General features: G+C 36.8%; 1 protein-coding gene and 1 long non-coding RNA gene across 2 annotated transcripts; both read right to left on the reverse strand.

The window, feature by feature from the left end:
* Positions 1 to 165: 165 nt before the first annotated feature.
* Positions 166 to 18,107, reverse strand: LOC129274093 (uncharacterized). The gene is made up of 6 exons (XM_064108508.1): positions 17,431 to 18,107; positions 9,741 to 9,931; positions 9,080 to 9,268; positions 5,419 to 5,532; positions 4,169 to 4,307; positions 166 to 1,879 (listed from the first exon to the last, which is right to left on the reverse strand). Exons 1-6 carry the CDS (start codon positions 17,928 to 17,930, stop codon positions 1,696 to 1,698), a joined length of 1,317 nt encoding a protein of 438 aa, XP_063964578.1. The 5' UTR covers positions 17,931 to 18,107; the 3' UTR covers positions 166 to 1,695.
* On the reverse strand, positions 11,962 to 16,361 carry LOC129262954 (uncharacterized). The gene is made up of 3 exons (XR_008584733.2): positions 16,256 to 16,361; positions 15,367 to 15,433; positions 11,962 to 14,877 (listed from the first exon to the last, which is right to left on the reverse strand). It is a non-coding gene; the product is annotated as an uncharacterized LOC129262954 (long non-coding RNA).
* Positions 18,108 to 18,438: the final 331 nt, after the last annotated feature.

Consider the following 18,438-nt stretch of genomic DNA (forward strand, 5'->3'; position numbering starts at 1 on the left):
CTCTCTTTCTCCCTCTCTCTTTCTCTCCCTCCCTCCCCAAGCCTCTATCTCTCCAATTATGTTTATGATCTTAATAGTCCCGGGAAATAGTCCATAAGTATTGATAATCTACTATGAGAGATTATTTTACTTCACCAAAATTAATAAAAACAAACCAGTGCAGTGTTTTAGAAATAATTACAACAATTTGGTAGAAATCATTTATTGCACAATAATTTTGACACAAAATCACACAGTACAATCACTTAATATTAGATGTAGAGTTCTGTCATTAAACTATATTAAAAAAACACATGAAGAAAAAATGTATTCACAGCTTCATGAACTACATGTGTATGGGAACAGTACAGGGGCCATGGAATGGTTTTGGAAGTGGGAAGGGGCTGACCTTAAAAATGTGGAGGGCTGAGGCCAATGTACGGGTGAATGCGCCCAAAGAAGCCAATCGACTGGTGAAACCTCACAACAGAGAATTTTTTTTCCTTTGTTATTTTTTTAAAAATTCAAACACACTATAATGCACGGATATGCAGGCCTTTTTTAATCTCAGATGATTCCATTTCACCAACATTTATTACTTGTCAAACTTATCAGAACCACTTTTGTGTAATAAAATATATACTCATTTTTACAAATCTGAAGCATCCGAGAACGAATCAACAATGGTACGCCAGGCTTCACGATCTGCCCTGAGAGTTGGAAAGCCATGGCAGGTCATTATACTTACATGTATAAGAGGTCGACAAAGTGACCCTTATTGTAGTTTATGGGAACTAATAATAATAATATACAATAATACACATCATTTAAGATATAACTTTGAATTAGATGCAAGAGGTACAGTTTGGACACATCCCAGGCATTGTCAATGGTTTAAGCGGTCGCAAAGGGAACAAATGATGATAAGTATTCTTATACTCAAGCAAAATCATGTGATATATATTTCATGAGATATGATGTGGATCCGTGTATTTTTAAGTGGGCCATCTTTAATTCTGTAATCTCATTGGTCAATTTATTTGTGAGACAAATTGGAGACGAATCGGGTAACATGAGCCTGTATCACCCGTTTAATGTTCAGCTGTTGTTGTTTTCATTGTTACACGCATGCCAGTGCTGTTTTCAACCACATTATATGAGACCGTAGTACGCGGTACGTAAGTGTACTTAAACATCGCTCTGCATACTATTTGCGCATCAATTTCAATGTCAAAATGCAAATTCCTTTTACCGTGATCATTGCGATGTCACAAATCACTTGCAAAAGGCAGAATTTTGCAGTTTTGTGGTTCTATTCTATTGATTTCCGTTATTCTGCAATAATATAAGGATACACTTAAGAGATAAAAATCATCACACCATGTTTGTTCATACAAAATACAGGAAATATCTACGTTCTGGACTCAGTAACAGAAAGGTTAGCGATCAATCGCAGACAATTCCCATATTATGCAAACAAGCACGGTTTAACTATTGCTATTTAAATTCATCCTCGTCCCAAACCATGATCGGTCATTATTCTTTACTCATGACTGCTAATAGCAGGTCATTAGTAAATCTATATGTTAGGCCAAACATATGATTACTCACACATGCACCGGCAACCAATCAGGATCGCATTTGTCACCTCAAATGCATAAGGGGACATTAGGTTACTATCATTATGGAGGGGGATACAGCACCTCGGCTTCTTGATCAGGATAACCCAGACTGCAAGGCTCTGTACTCTGTCAGGTGGTCATTGTTCCATTCATCGTACCAACGGCAGCTTCCATGCTCGTACTCGTCACAGCTCACCCTCGGCTGGCCCGGTGCTCTGGCAGGCAAGGCTGGCTCAGGTGCCCTCCTGCCAAGGTAGGCAAAGCTCTGATAATAGTACCTGGGATAAAGGAGAGGATTAAATGGCAGTTGTGGTAACAACCTCACACTGAGTTTGAACAGAATCTCATAAAATGACCCCTCAAGTATTTTGTATAAATAATAAAATAGGTGCTGCATGGCTCTGGAAGAAAATGTGTAATGGCTGAGAAATAAGCAAAATAAACACAGAATTCCATCAAATGCCTGGTATTTTCCAAGCAATATTAATACACTGTCCCCCATATGCTTTTGGCAATAGTGATCAGTTGTCAGTTGTCAGTTTTCAGCTAGGATTTCATGATTTCACAAAGAGAAGTTTAATGTACCAGGGGGCCGTTTCATAAAGTTGTTCGTAAGATAAAAGCGACTTTAAGAACGACTGGTGAACCTTTCTTACGCACTAAACCATCACCAATGAATATACCATTTACCACAAGAAAGGATCACCAGTCGTTCTTAAAGTCGCTCTTAACTTACGAACAGCTTTATGAAACACCCATCCGGTCTAGATCTATGATAATAGGGTGACAATTAAACTAGATTTTCTAAAAAAAAACATTTGTTTGCTGCAACTTCATTATTTTTACCTTTAAACTGAACACCCGTAAACCTATACAAATTAATACATTCAAACCGTTCTAAAAGGCCACACAAAGGAGAAATGTAGTATTTATGAGCAGGTGGTCTTTGAGGAAGCCTTTCTGCAATACATTTTTCACAAAGCGGAAAAGTTATTATAGTGAAACAAAACAGGCGGTCTATATAGACAGTTGCTCCTTCCCCACAAGGCAGTTGCTTATGCAGACCTTTTTATTTCGATAATAATATCAGATTTCCGCTTTTATATCAGAACAAGTGGAATGCCTCTGGCCGTCTCACCTGCATCACGCGATTCAATATAGCAGCAGTGCTGATTTTGAAAACTACTATAACTCGCACAAGATGTTCAGTGATACTTGGTTACTCTTATTTCCACGTTTTATGAACTAGACCAATACACTTATAGAGATATGATGGCAATTCAACAAATACCCCCAACGTGGCCAAAGTTCTTTGACCTTACATGACCTTTGACCTTGATCATGTGACCTGAAACTCGCACAGGATGTTCAGTGATACTTGATTACTATTATGTCCAAGTTTTATGAACTAGACCAACACACTTTCAAATTTATGGCTGTAATTCAACAAATACCCCAATTTGGCCAAAGTTCATTGACCCTAAATGACCTTTGACCTTGATAATATGACCTGAAACTTGCACAGGATGTTTAGTAATACTTGATTACTATTATGTCCAAGTTTCATGAATCAGATCCATAAACTTTCAAAGTTATGATGGTAATTCAACAGATACCCCCAATTCGGCCAAAGTTCATTGACCCTAAATGACCTTTGACCTTGGTCATGTGATGTGAAACTCATGCAGGATGTTCAGTGATACTTGATTAACCTTATGTATAAGTTTCATGAACTAGGTCCATATATTTTCTAAGTTATGATGACATTTCAAAAACTTAACCTTAGGTTAAGATTTTGATGTTGATTCCCCCAACATGGTCTAAGTTCATTGACCCTAAATGACCTTTGACCTTGGTCATGTGACATGAAACTCAGGCAGGATGTTCAGTAATACTTGATTAACCTTATGGCCAAGTTTCATGAACTAGGTCCATATACTTTCTAAGTTATGCTGTCATTTCAAAAACTTAACCTCAGGTTAAGATTTGGTGTTGACGCCGTCGCCGTCGGAAAAGCGGCGCCTATAGTCTCACTCTGCTATGCAGGTGAGACAAAAATGACTCTAAGCGTTCTACAGATGTCATTAGCCTGATCATCAGATCATGGCTTTTGCAGACACCATGCATATGTATTCCTTTCTCCACTCCCTGGGGAACAATTTAACATTCTTGATATCCAGAAATAGGATAAAATGAAAGAAAAAAATAACAGCTTGCTATACATGCAGGTACTTTAGCAAAAGCTTGGTTAATTGCCCAGGTGCAACAGGTGTGACAGCCCTTTTTGGGACCAAAGAAACACTTTAATACTTTCAAATAGGGTATTCGTATTGCATATATTACCCTTGCCAGGTGCTCTAGACACCCCTTTATTTCCCTAGCTAAGCTAGTCTACTGATTGCCGTGCTAGCAGCTTTTTGAGGAATTACTTCCTGCCAGTACATTGTGGATCAATTTTTGCTGAAGGAAATTACGCCATGACTGGGATTCAAATCAACGACCCTCTGTTTCAAAGTCCGAAGACCAATCCACTAGGCCACAACGCTCGCGTTATTAGTTCAACTTACCATCTCTGAATAATGTATTTATGTCCTTTCCTGACCTGGGCTGCCTCATGTACAGAGATGGGTTCACATTCTCCGTTGCTGTTCATGTTATTCCAGACGATTGCCTGACCTCTCTTTGGCTTCACGCTGATTCCCAACTCTGTGCCAGAAGCAACGAAAACAAGGGGAAAGACGTTGATTTTATAAGCAATGTTTTCTGAGAAGATCCGAGGTAATAATGTTTCTAGAGAAAATTCAGAGATTATCTACCCTTATTGTCAGTAAAAAAATGATTAGTTATATAAAGATAGAGAAAATACATGTGTAAAAAATTAATTAGAAAATCTGATGTATATGGGTACAATCAATTTGATTTTTTTTTTCAAACATGCAGTTCATCTTGTTGATTAGCTCACAATAAGTCCCCTCAATATCAGGTGGAACACTGTTAATGCGCTGTTTCTTCTTGGCCAAGGATCTGGTTTTACCCTCAGCTCCATCCCTGATGGCATTATCGGGTGGTCATGGGCAATTTCCTTGTTTTTTCCTCAGTTTTCAATGTCCATATCATCACGAGTAGACGTAAAGTATTGGTAAATCTTGTTGTTTGCGTCAGAGTTGATCAAATTCCTCTTCTTATAATGATTATTTTTTATTTTACGCTATCTTTTCTCATCTTCGTCTCAACATACGTGATGGTCAGAAGGCCCCAATCTTCTCCAATTTGAAAAGTATCTGATGGAAAAAGTTTGAGTCCTGATATCTAAATACCATAAAAGGATTGATGGCAAACCAAATGGATTTAGCCCATGTAATATTAGCCTATCTGAGAAGGAAGTCAATTACTTTTAGACCAGTTGAACCAAAAATGTTTATAGCACCACTCCTAAAATTAACCAAACAATATGTAAAAAGGCTAAAGAGCAATGCGCATCATGCCATTTCATAGCGAGTTTTGCACTGCCACGCAGAACGAATTCTAGAAAACCGTAAATGTAATGAAAATGTCCATCAAATGACAATGACAACAGGGAGGTCTTTGTAAAAAAATTGGTGAACCGGAACAGAAGTTCGTCCTAGGTTTCAGAGCTAAAAAAGAATTACAAATTGTCCTTTATCCACAGTCAAGGACAAGAAGGTTGTTTTGATTCACCAATTTTTGACAAAAACTTCTTGGCTGTTCTTTGTCATGAGGGGCATTTGACAATACACTTTCTATGTTCTTGAAAGCAATGTTCTGCGGCGCGATACGAAAACTCCCTTTTACTTGCCAGGGAACTTTGTCTCTCCTCCTTCTTCCACATCTTGCAGATACACCAGTATGGTGGCAAACCTGTCCCTCTTGTCGTGGTTACCCAGAGTACAGTCTGTATGGGTCTTGTATCCTGATCATCAATGATAAAGAAGAAATAATTTATTACACCACATGGATCATGTTTTATGAATACCAGGGGCCCATCTTACAAAGAGTTACGATTGATCCAATCAATCATATCTCTATGGAAATCCATCGGTGTCATAATTTTTTCAAAAGGATATTTGCAAAATGTCCTTTGAAAACAAAGGAGAACACACCAAATTGTCAAGAAATCAATGAATTTACAGATATACATTCATATTTAAATTTTTGTTTGGAACAAACATGCATTTTACATGTATATATGTAGACTTTGCTGGCTTTCCATAGTTTCGATTGATCGGATCAATCGCAACTCTTTGTAAGATGGGCCCCATATCTTTCTAAATCTTCTCTTTCAAAAATGAAAGTCTTAAGCTATCTAAAAAAGGAAAAAGAGGGAGAGAGAGAGTTTGACCACACACCATCTTTTAAAGGGGGGCCAGTGGACACTTCCAGAGCATGAGCTGGCAGGGTCCATCTCTGACACGCACAGATCAGTATTTAAAAAATTGCTCAAGCCCCCAAAATTTCAACCACAAAAAACACATGTACATACATATATATATATATATTTAGGCCATATATATGGAAGAATGTCATTTTCTATTTACGTAATCAAGTGTTCTAAATGTAGCACGGGACCGTTTCGGGTGGGGAAGGATCGTTTACTTGACAATAATAACAGTGCAGCGGAAGGATTTTTTACAAAGAATCCCCACCCTGCCCGTCTACAGAGGTAGAAATTAAATAAACACTATTAGGTTGTAATTATTTTACTATGTAATAATCACACATCACAGACTCAGACACCATCAATCAACAACATTCACTCTATGTTATTAACTAATGTAAATTATAAAACCCGATAAAATAAACTAACATACAAATAATATAAAGGATATTTGTTCCTTTAATTCTACACTAATAAATGAACATTATATACATGATATTTACAAAGATAAAAGATGATGTAACTCTTGGCTACATAATAATTTGAATGGGTATGAACATATAGTTCAAATGATACTTAAAAACTTAACTCAACATTACTTTAAAATAGTTGTTGAACAACTACTGTTATTAAGACTAACTTAATGACATTGAAACTAACATAACAATTAACATTGAGGGTCTCAGTGCAGAAAGAAATAAAATATGGATGCCGTTCATGGTCAGATGACCAGTGACCTGAGAATCAGGAAAAAGAGAAGTTACATGATAGTAACTTTATGGAGGATGTTTACTCTCCATCTCGAAAGTTGTGTATTCATTTTAATCAAAACATGATTAATTATCTCTTATATTAATATCAAACTTCATCTCAATACTTTTATAACTAGGATTAGTAAATCATTTTACAATAGTATATCAAATCAATCATGAAATAAAGTGGTTTAGCACAATGATATTCAGGAAAGTCTTTAATCAGATACATTAGAGTCCGCATGGTATTCACGCGGCAAGATAGGGAACTCAGCCTATCTGCTTGACCAGAATAATACCGTTTAGTTGTTTTGGATTCGCGACATGCTTAAGATTTGTAATTCGCAAAGTTCAAAAGGCACAACTATAAAACTCGCACCATGCTCGCGCTGCTAGACAGTCATAAATAACAAGTGCTTTACTATGAACAATAATCAGAACTGGTTAGTAACAATTATAAGAAATTCAAACATTCAATAAGATGTAGACTATAGAATAATATCTATCATCAGATATGTAAAACTAAACTTCAAAATATTATTCAATCGAAGATTGATAATAAGCCAAATGTGTAAAAGCAATTGTGGACAAATAACTTTAAATCGAATATTAAATTTATAAGATCAATTATCCAATAATCTTAAAAACTTTGTATAACAAGCAATCGTTTAATATCAAATACAGTACTGAAATATAGGATGACTTTAGGATAGATACCTGAGAATCAGGAAAAAGAGAAGTTACATGATAGTAACTTTATGGAGGATGTTTCCTCTCCATCTCAAAAGTTGTGAAGAAGATGCCTCCAGAACTTCTATATAAAGGTATTTTTGACAGGTCATTATTTTTTAAAAGGGGTGTGTATATTTATAAATAGTAATACTTGTTGATCCTTAGTCATCTCTTTTAATAAACAAAAACCAGTAAACAATAATTGCTCACCCCTTTAGGGTAGCAAAGATGGAAGAGTCCATCAACTTTTCCCCAAAATACTTCTACGTCATTCATGTCATTCACGTCATTATTTCTGAGAATAATGACCACCAGACCCTGACTCATACTACCCAGAACTGACCACTGGCTCTCTCTTTCGCTCACTCTCTCTCAGTCTGTACAGAGGTCATAAAAACTCTCTGCTCTGACCATCTAGTTATGGATGTTCAATATCCATACAAGGGGGAGGGGGGGTATTACAAGGTCTTTATCCTTTTCACTACATATAATATGTTATGAAGCACCAAAAGGGTGCTACACGCTCTTAAAATGTGAGTACGGTATATCATGTCACTGATCTTCTGCAATACAATAGACTACCTTGCAACATTTTTTTTTTCAAATCAGATAGCTGCTTGGTCAGTATAGTCTCCTACATACACTAAGCTGCTTTTCATTGTAATTAATAAACCAACGTCGAATATTTCTTAAGCCCGCCTAAAACTTCTAGTCGAGAACAGCACCTGGCATGGGTTATAACCATCCTCAAAATTCTAGAAGGTATCGTGGTATACTTAAAATGTTAATATGGATATTTAAATATCAACATCTGTATGGATTGTAAAGTTAAGCTAATTGCTGCTTGCACAAAATTTCTGCAATAATCATTACTAAAAGTACACTGTAACTAGAACAGTAATGTTTTTTTTTATCCTGAACACTGTCTTTATGTAATTGTCTTTCAAGAGGGATAAGTAACTTGGGAACAATTTAAAGGTAATATATGCCAATTGTGGAAATGATTTCAAATTGAGTTTGTAATGAATCCAATAAAGTGTACACACAAATGTCTGTTTGTGTGAATAAAGAATACATGTATGTTCCCAAGGATTCTGGAAGAAATTGTGTAATTGCTGAGAAACAAGCAAAATAAGCATGACATTTCACCAAATTCTTGGGTCTTTCCCCCTTCCTAGGCACTTAATAATGATTTGGGAGTCAATTGAGCTGATATATTGAACCTCTACTGTTAGAGATTTATGGCTGGCTTTCCATAGTTAAACCACAACTTAAACCAGAGTTTAAATTAAACCCGACTTCAGAATACAGGCCATAAATTTCAGTTTAAACTGTACATGATCTAGACCTAGGATAATCTGGGGCCCGTTTCATAAAGGACTTGCAACTGTTTTAACTTTGCCATTATGGCAACCACCATGGTAACAGGGCTCATCAGCCAATCAGAATCAAGGTTACCATGGTAGTTGCCATAAAGTTACAACAGTTGTAACTCTTTATGAAACGGGCCCCTGGTGACAATTAAATTGATTTTGCGTACATTCTCATGAAATCAATGTTTACTGTACATAATTACATCCATTTATTTTTAAACTCACCTATTCCTTCTGGATACGAGGTCACTTGGAATTTCCCGCCATTAGATTGTTTGAGCCCTGTTGCTTGGAAGACCCTATCCTCAAAGACTGTGGAAAACTTACTCTCTGTCGGGTAGAAGGACGTACTGCGGGACCATGTCAGGGACGAACCAAGCCTCTCAGAGAAACTGGAATTTATGCAGGCTGTTCCTGATATTTGAAAATAATTCAACTTATTGTTATAATAAAAAAATATACAGTTCTCGTACAGAAGAAATTAAATTATGATACAATGTCTCCCTGTGATTCCAAAGGACTTGGATATAATTACCCCAGATTAGCCTGGCAGCCTTTTACAGCGCACGAGCATTTGAAAGTATTCCTGCTAGGGATACATTTACCTTACCTGGGTGGAGTGCAGCACTATGTGGTTCAATTTCTTGCTGGTAAAATTTATGCCATGGCTGGGATTTGAACCTTGACCCTTTGTTTCTAAGTCCAGAGACTAATCTACTGGCCCAAACCACATAATAAACTGCTTTATCTATTTCATAAACGTTTACCAAATGAGTGTATGCAGTTTAAAGTATCAAATCAACATAAATATCCTTATCTAGTAAATGGTATTAATAGGTAAATGGTTAAGAAGTAAGAAATCCTGTCAAATCTAGCATCATGGTACCTTCTGTGAAATCTTTATAAGACACAGTAACACCTTTCATCCCTGCATCCTGTAGGTGTCGTCTCAGTGTGCTCAGGCTGTCAAAGCAAATGATTGGATTCTGAGAGCTAGTCTTGGTTAGGTAATGCTGGTGAACCCTCATCAAACCGCTGCATTCTCGGTCCGTCAGAAAGCCTTCAATCTTGTACACCCTGCAGGAGAGAGCATTACAGAAAGTATACCGAAATATATTATCAATTTGATATCACTTGTGCCCAGGAAGCAAGTGAACTGAAACACTGAATCTTCATCAGCAAAGGTGGTGCCTGGCCTATAGAGGCGACCTCTATTCTAATTCCTATACGATAGACAGAGTCAGTGTTATTTCACTGTTACATAGCCTGTGTTGATATTTCTGGTCACAAGTTGTGGTATCAACATTTGGAATCATAACCAAAGTTGAGTTTTTGAAATGTTATAATAGTATAAGGACTATTTTCACAAAACTTGGGCATAGGCACTCATTCAATGAACAAGGTTATGATCATAGGGTAATAGTGGATCACTGATCATTTGGCATATAACTCATCATTACAAAAACCAGGGACTCAGTTTTAAGAGGAGTGAGAGTGATCACTCGCTACCGCTCTCAAAACAAGAGTGTCAGTCAATGATCAAACTGTTCCGAGTCATCCTTGAAAACTTTCGCTATCAAGGTTTTGTAAATAACACACAATTGTATTGTATTAAAGCGATGAAACACACTTGCAATAATGACATTAACAAGTTCAATGAGATAAATATTGCATAGATCTATATCTGATTGTTTGATTGGTTGTGGGTTGTAACTTAGTGAACGTTCCTCCATCCATTTTGAAATTGGACAAGAGAGCTCCCCTTGTATGTCAAAGAATAGACCAAAAGCTTCAGTCTCTGTATTTTGGTTGTTCCGCTAAACTGCGTTGGCTCACTCACCAATACATAGACTGAAGAGCTTGGAGGCCCGTACGTACAAACAACGTATTTTAAAATGGGGATTATAGTAAAATGTCAGAAATTGTTGAATAAATCCCCAGAAATGACGGTTATTCCTGTCTAGTCAAAGAATAGACAGGAATAACCGTCATTTCTGGGGATTTATTCAACAATTTCTGACATTTTACTGTAATCCCCATTTTACTGTAATATATCCCCAATTATGTATTGGTGAGTGAGCCAACGCAGTTCGGCGGAACAACTAAAATACAGAGACTGAAGCTTTTGGTCTAGTCAAAGAAGAGCTTTTTGTAGTGCTCCCCTTAAAAGTTTTAGGAGAACTTTTTATTGCTCCCCTCATAATTATAAAACTAAACTGAGTCCCTGCAAAAACATTATGAACTTTTGCCCAAACCTATTGGCCCGAATTCACAAAGGTGGACTCTGCAAAATCCACGGATTTTAGAATCCGTGGATTTTTGAGTCCATGGATTCTGGAAAATCCACGGATTCTGCAGTTTGTGATTCACCAACGGTGGACTCAAAAATCCGCGGATTCCACCAGACTCACGGTTGAGTCCATGGATTCAACCGTGGACTCGACCAAATCCATCGATTCAACCATGGGTTTTCAATCAAATTTAGGGATTTCCCCTTTTTGAGACTGCACTGAGCATGCTCAGTGTCATAAAAACATAAACATATGCAGCATATACACAATAAACCAAAATATATTATTCTAAAATAAATGCTTGCTGGTATTGGACCCCCCCCCCCCATTTCCCAAAAATTATGTTTGCTGGCATTGGTTGTGTATCTTTGCACACACACAGACACACACACACAAAATAGGAGCACATCATCAGCTAGCTGGACTTGATCAACCGGCCTTGAAGTGGCAGAAAGAAGAAATTCATTATTTAATCGAGTTAATCTCAGATAGACATGATAAGATATGTTACTGAGAAACTAATCTTTTTTACAGCAACCAATTCCACATCACTAAAGCACCACTGGATCCATCTATAAGAACAAGGTAATCACTGATTGCCAATTCACTTTGAATCACACCATGATCATGATACAATCAGGTAATTAATCATGAATAACATTATCAGACATTCCAATCCTTTATACTTAAACATCATCACCTAATTTAAAATATCAAAACATTATATTCGATTTTGACACACATAAAACATACCATCACTATGATCACTCTTACCAATGGGAATAATATCTGGAATAATTCAAAGCACAATCGATTCAATTTGATGACAAAAATTTAATATATTATTTTGTCACATTTTCCACACATGAATAACCACACTTTACATTATTCAACTATGATTACATAGATTATGACTGTTAAAACTAATTTTTCTGCAAGTCGAGTGACATGCATGTAAAAATTAATTTCTTAAAATTCAAATACATCATGCTATCATGGAATTAAATATTTTTTTGGTTTTGGTCAATAATTTTTAGCAGCAATGCATCACCTCGAAAGAGGAGCTTGGAAAATTGTCCCCAAGGCATCAACAGAGCTCGTGTGACAAAAGAGGAAGAATATGAAAATAAAATGGAAATTGCCAATGCTGAACATGCTATCAAGATGGACATTTTTTCTTTTCAGAAATGTATTGAAGCAGCAAAAAAAAAAAAGCCCTTGGCTTCCCTAATTCCGAGGATTAATTAATAAAATATCAATAATGGTCTATCCATGCATGTACACATATTCTGTTAATAATTGAATTTAATAAAAAAAATATAATCCAATAATATAAACTCCTCAAAGAAGTTTGGAAATCTGACTTTGATCGATAATCCATCCTCGGACTATACCAATGTGTAATTAATATCAATGAATAGACCATTTGATTTTCTTTAAAATGATAACCTACATGATATGATTATGGTTCACATGGAGGTGCAGTGCCTTGAAATGTGGGATAAGGTCAAAATTCAAAAGTTGCAAAATGACATGATATTGAAAGTCACTGTTCTTTTTTTTATTTATGATGAGTGGGTTTCTCATCGGTTTCTTTTGATTGTTTTCATGCACCTTAACATCAACATTAACATGGAATCAAACACACCTCTGCACAAGCAAACACATAACAAACAAACATAGGTATTTCAAACCACGACTCAAACCATGTTATCTCACAGTACCATCACGACAGAAGCAGGGGCTAGATTTGACTGGATTTTTATCTGTATTGACACAGAAAAAAGAATCATGTTCTGTATTGACCCTTCATGACTATTTCTGCTCGTTTTGCAGCTTTCAATTCAGACCTCATCCAACACTTTTGAATCCTGCTCTTTTTACGATGGCATAATCATAACAAGCATGGTATCATTTTAAAGAGAATTAAATGGTCTTTTAAATGATGTAAAATATGCATTGTATAAAATTGGGAGTTGGGAGAAATTAATGGCCAAACACAGATTTCCAAACTTTTTTTGAGGGATTTATATTGTTCAGTGCGTCCAAGAAAAAACTCATTTGGCGGGGGGGGGGGGTATCTGAATTTCAAAAAGAAAATCACATGTCTAAAAAGTTCAATATCTGCTCTTTTATTTGATACCTTAATCACAAAAAATAGTCAAGAAGTTTCATTAAATAAACGTGTTTTCACCGGTTTCCCACAGAAGCTATCACATGGTTAAAAAAGACTGAATGCATGGCTGATCGTCAACAAAACGGAGTGTCGAGTGAGTTTAAACGCTAGCCTGTAAACCCTCTTCATTTTATGAAATTATTGAAATTCAAGCCTTATTTAAAATAACCAGAACTTTGTTATTTCTTGACCATTTTCTGTAATTGAAGTATCACATTACAGAACAGATATTGAACTTTTTAAAAACGTGCTTTTCTTTTTGAAACCCAGATAGAGCCCGCCAAATGACTTTTTGGTATCCCCTTTTCAAATTGTTTTGCTCACTCATGCGTGAATGAGAAATAATCTAAGTAATTTTAGATGAAAGAGGAGATTTACAATGGTAGGTCATTTGTCTATTGTATTTGTGATTAAGTTATTATAAATCATCGATAAATCTCGGTTTCGTTTTTTCTGGGACGCACTGCATAAACAATATTGCAGGTTATATTAAATACTTACAGCTAAAGAAATTACAGAAGTCCTTGATTTTCCGATGTGGTTGGGAAATTATAGAGAATTCATTTGAATATTGATATCATAAAAACTTTATATAGATATATATTCATAAATTAGGAATTATGTTGTAATGGATGAAATTGTACTAGAAAGACTGAGAAAAACAATTATAGTATACAGTACCTGACTCATTATCAATATTCATGAAAACTATAGGGCAATACATTTTAAATGTCCAGCTCAGATGTCAAATATGGGTAATAATATATTATATTTATGTTATTAATATACACATATTCTTCACTCTCTATGATGATTAAGTATTTATTGAATATTGATTTATGACTTCGGCATCAATTGAAAAATACATGAAGAGCATGACAGTAAGAAAGTGAGTATTCATTTTTAAAGTAAACCTAATAGGAGAAGGATCTGGTCTTTGTCTGAATGATTTTCACACTAAACTTAAAGAAATACAATGGAATTATAAGATTTTGTATATATCAAACACAAGTATCGAAAGAGTCACTTAGATTCTCAGTCTGTAGCGTCTAATGTCTAGATAATAAATTTGTAAGGAAAATGCTCAAGAGCATATTTAAAGGACAAATAAAAACTGTACAGTACATTACAAAGAGAGGGTGCGAAATAAAACAATCTAAATTTCAATGCTTAAAAAAGTCAATGACAGCTATTATATTTAGTGACATTGGAATGATGATAGGAGTACAAGTCACATTATCGACCCTTTCCCAAAAGTTCAGACTGGCATAACAGAGTATACATTTACATTAAAAATGCAATCTGCACAGTGACAGAATACCTGTTCTTCCGGTTAAGGAAGTACAGGGCTTGTTCCCCAACAGGACTCCTAATGTAGACGTTAGTCCTATCGATGGCACATATGACAACAGGTAGAGGTTCACTACATTCTGTATTCCTCCTCAGATCACCCTCAAGCATGTTGATGAGATGGAGTGCAGTGATACCGCATTCGAAAGGCTTCATCCATGTACAACTCAAAAGGAATCCAGTCAGGGTCTGGGCCAATTGGCTATCTGTGTATACATGAAAAAGAATTAGAGTAGATAAACATGAAAAAAAAAAACAGTAATTCAAGATTCCCTGAACAATAAGTAAGGTTTGCAAACATTCAGCCCCCCCCCCCCCAGTCTTCTTAGGTACCGTATGGAAATAGCCCAGTCTATTTAGGATTAAGTTTGTTTTTTCTTTTCCTAATTTTTTTACATTAATATACACTGTATGCATTGCATACATCAAGTCACATGTTTCAAATAATCTGCTGCTTTAATTGCCGTACTCCTTTCATTCATTTTGACTCCATCCATTTTTTATATCTTAGATGAAAATTGTCACTGCTTGTGCAAGTAGGAATGAAAATTTGCCATGTTGGTTTCATCACTAGTGCTTCAACCAACATCACCTCCATATTTAGAAACAAGTCACAATTTGTCAGTTATAAAAAAGGGTAATATTTTGCAATAAGCACTGCATCAGTTTATTGTTCAATCGAAACAAAAGCTTACCTCTCTGAGCCTGTTGACATGATCAAGATGCATTAAATGAGCATGGTGATTTTCTGCCATTTTTGTTCTGCATAGAAAATGAAATTGACATAGGGTTAAGTTTCAATGGCAAAGAAACTAGTCATAAGAAAGATGAGCATGAGACTAGAATGAGATTCAGACATTGAGATTACAGTTTGACAAAATTCTCTCAAATCTGTATTCTGAAAATTGTCCCATCTTTGCTAAAATAAAAATACATGACTACTCTCCCAAATTTATTTTCTTTGAAACGATTCATCATCTCAAATGAAATCTTTAAAATTGCTGAAAAGACTAGCCTGGAGAGTAGAAATCAGTCTAGGCCTACGTAGTCATAGCCGGCCCGTAGGCATACTCATGACCATCATGACCATGGATAGTACTAACTGAAATTCTGTCAGTTCTGAATCTGATTATCATTCTGACAAATCTGAGAGTGAGACTTGAAGTTGAGTGCACCGTAGTAGAGTACGGTACTAGTAGTACAACTCGACTGATTTTTACTCTCCAGGAGCCTTCAGGCGTGCAGGCTAGAGTAGGATAGACCATGTAGATCTAAGAAAATCCAGCGACAGGGTCAGGAGGAATCAGAAATTTCGGAAGAACCGAGTGAAAAGGGGGAAAAGTGAAGGGTCTAATCGTCTAACAACAACGAGAACGTCCAGCCGTGTCACAGAGCTCGCGAAAGACAAACACAGAAATGTACTTATGGGGCTACACAAAACCATTTCCGCGAGACATCTTTTCACTAACTCGACTCTCATTACCGTATGCATTTATGACATAAATTCGGACATTACTTCACAAATCAATGCATAAAAAGTTACACAAAATATTGCTCATCAAAAAAATATGTCAAATTACTCACAATTTTCACGGAGCTCGGTCCAGCATGTATTTTCTCCACCACTTTCACGTCCAGTCTTCCACTTTAAATTTTGCTGCAAAATCATCGCCCAGCGGTTGTTGTCTGCACAAAAATGTACCCAAATGCTGCGCTGTGATTGGCCAATTCGCCTAAAATCCACGGATTCTGTAGAGTCCACTGTTTCAGACCACCCCAAACAGTTGACTCGAAATCATGACGTAATAGGCTTGGTCGAATCCGTGGATTCGGTCGAGTCCACCTTTGTGAATCACAAAAGCGAATTCGTGGACTGTGGATCTTGCAAAATCCGTGGATTTTGCAGAATCCACCTTTGTGAATTCGGGCCATTGACAGCAACAGCATCCAGACCATGGCATTGGACATAACTGCAACAATATAGCCTAGGCCTAGATCTAATGACTATGCCTTGGAAAAACTATCTATTCAGTATTCTGGAGAATTGTTTCTCTTCTTTTTATGGAGGATAATATCAGTATGTAAGACTAAGAATATTCCCAAAACAGATTATTATTTTTGTCTAATTCTAAACATTGGTGCTTACACTGGTATGGTATTGGTAAGATCTATATGTACTACTATGTAGATCTACTAGATCTATTTGTAATTGAAATGTCATATAAGGTGGTTTCAGACCGCCTCGAAGTTCGTCAGTTCCAGGTATTCTCTGATCGGGAAATTTACCCCGATCAGAAAATACCTGGTATTTTGGTAATGTGAAAGCAAACTACGCGTAATTTCCCTGATAGAAAATACCCGCTAAATAGTAGGTACTTGGCGAAATTACGAGAACTTTCGCTGGGATTTTTTGTCCAAGGTCGCAGGTATTTTGGCAATGTGAACGCAATTTACGGGAACTTTTAGCCCAGCGTGTCGTTGGGCGCGGGCGCCGTGGGTGGCTGCTGGGCTAGTGGTTTTGAATCTCGGGCCTCGCCTGCTTATTAGACCATATAGCGCATGCTCCTAACTTCAGGAATTTATCCCGAAGGGTATGTTTCGGGGCGGTGTGAATGCAGGAATAATTAATGGGTATTTTTTAGCCTAAAAATGTTCTCGTAATTTAACGGGGATTCTTGTGATCGAGGCGGTTTGAAACTGCCTATTGATTCCCTAATTATTTTAGGCCTGTTCTTAATTTTACGGCCAGGCAAACTTACTTCACTGGAGATGCTGGGTTGTTTTGGGTGAGTTCAACAGGAGTGACAATGTTTCCCTCCACCTTAATCTCCTGCATTCTAAGAGAATCCAGTATAGCTGGCTTGAAGCTCTCCGTCTCTGAGATCCTTTCCTTTGATTTTTTATCTATCCTTGTTTGTGACTGTGTCGACTTTTCAACGTTTTTCGTTTTGTCTCTGATTTTGTCATTTCTGCGCTTATTTCCATGGATAATTGGCTCCTTCTGTGTCGAGTTTGACGGGTTGGTGACGTTATTTGTTGATAAATCAAAAGATGGAGGGAAAACAATGAGTCCGAATACACCAAACAGGATGGGTAAAAACATAATAGCCGCTACCCGTACATACTTATTGTCCGCAATACTCTTTCGAGCCTTCGCCTGACCTGTCCCGCTGCGATTCCTCCCACCGCCTGCTGATGAACCATCGGCCCTGTTGGAAGTCGGTGTTCGCTTGTTAAGACGTTTCGTGGGCTTCGTCATGGCAAAAATGTATAATTTACTCTGATAAATAAGCAATGTAGAATCTCCTACTTGATAATTACTGTTCCAGTTACAAACTACATGCTTACACGACTTTTGTTGACGAGAAAGCAAAACTTTCAGACGACATCCGATTCGTCCTCGCCCCTTTTTGCTACGCCTACGGTATCCGAAAATTAAAATAACTGGATGAATTGTATGGGGAGTAGAGTGACCATAGTCGATTGTGATTCTGTATTCTCATATTTTTCACCACAATATGAATATATACATGTATATGCACATGGACTAGATAATAAATATGCACGATTTTGAATTTGATATATACCGGTACCGTATATATATATACTGTATAGGGCCTATATTATATTTTTTTATAAAGTAAAATGGTTTATAAAGATGACATGGATGAGGCCAGAGGGTAAATTCTGTATTTTTAAGTGATAGACCTATAAGCAGAGGCGTCGATCATGGGGGGGGGGGGGCAGGGGGGGGGAACCGCCCCACC

This window comes from Lytechinus pictus, chromosome 13 (assembly GCF_037042905.1).
Source record: "Lytechinus pictus isolate F3 Inbred chromosome 13, Lp3.0, whole genome shotgun sequence".
Classification (NCBI taxonomy): Eukaryota; Metazoa; Echinodermata; class Echinoidea; order Temnopleuroida; family Toxopneustidae; genus Lytechinus; species Lytechinus pictus.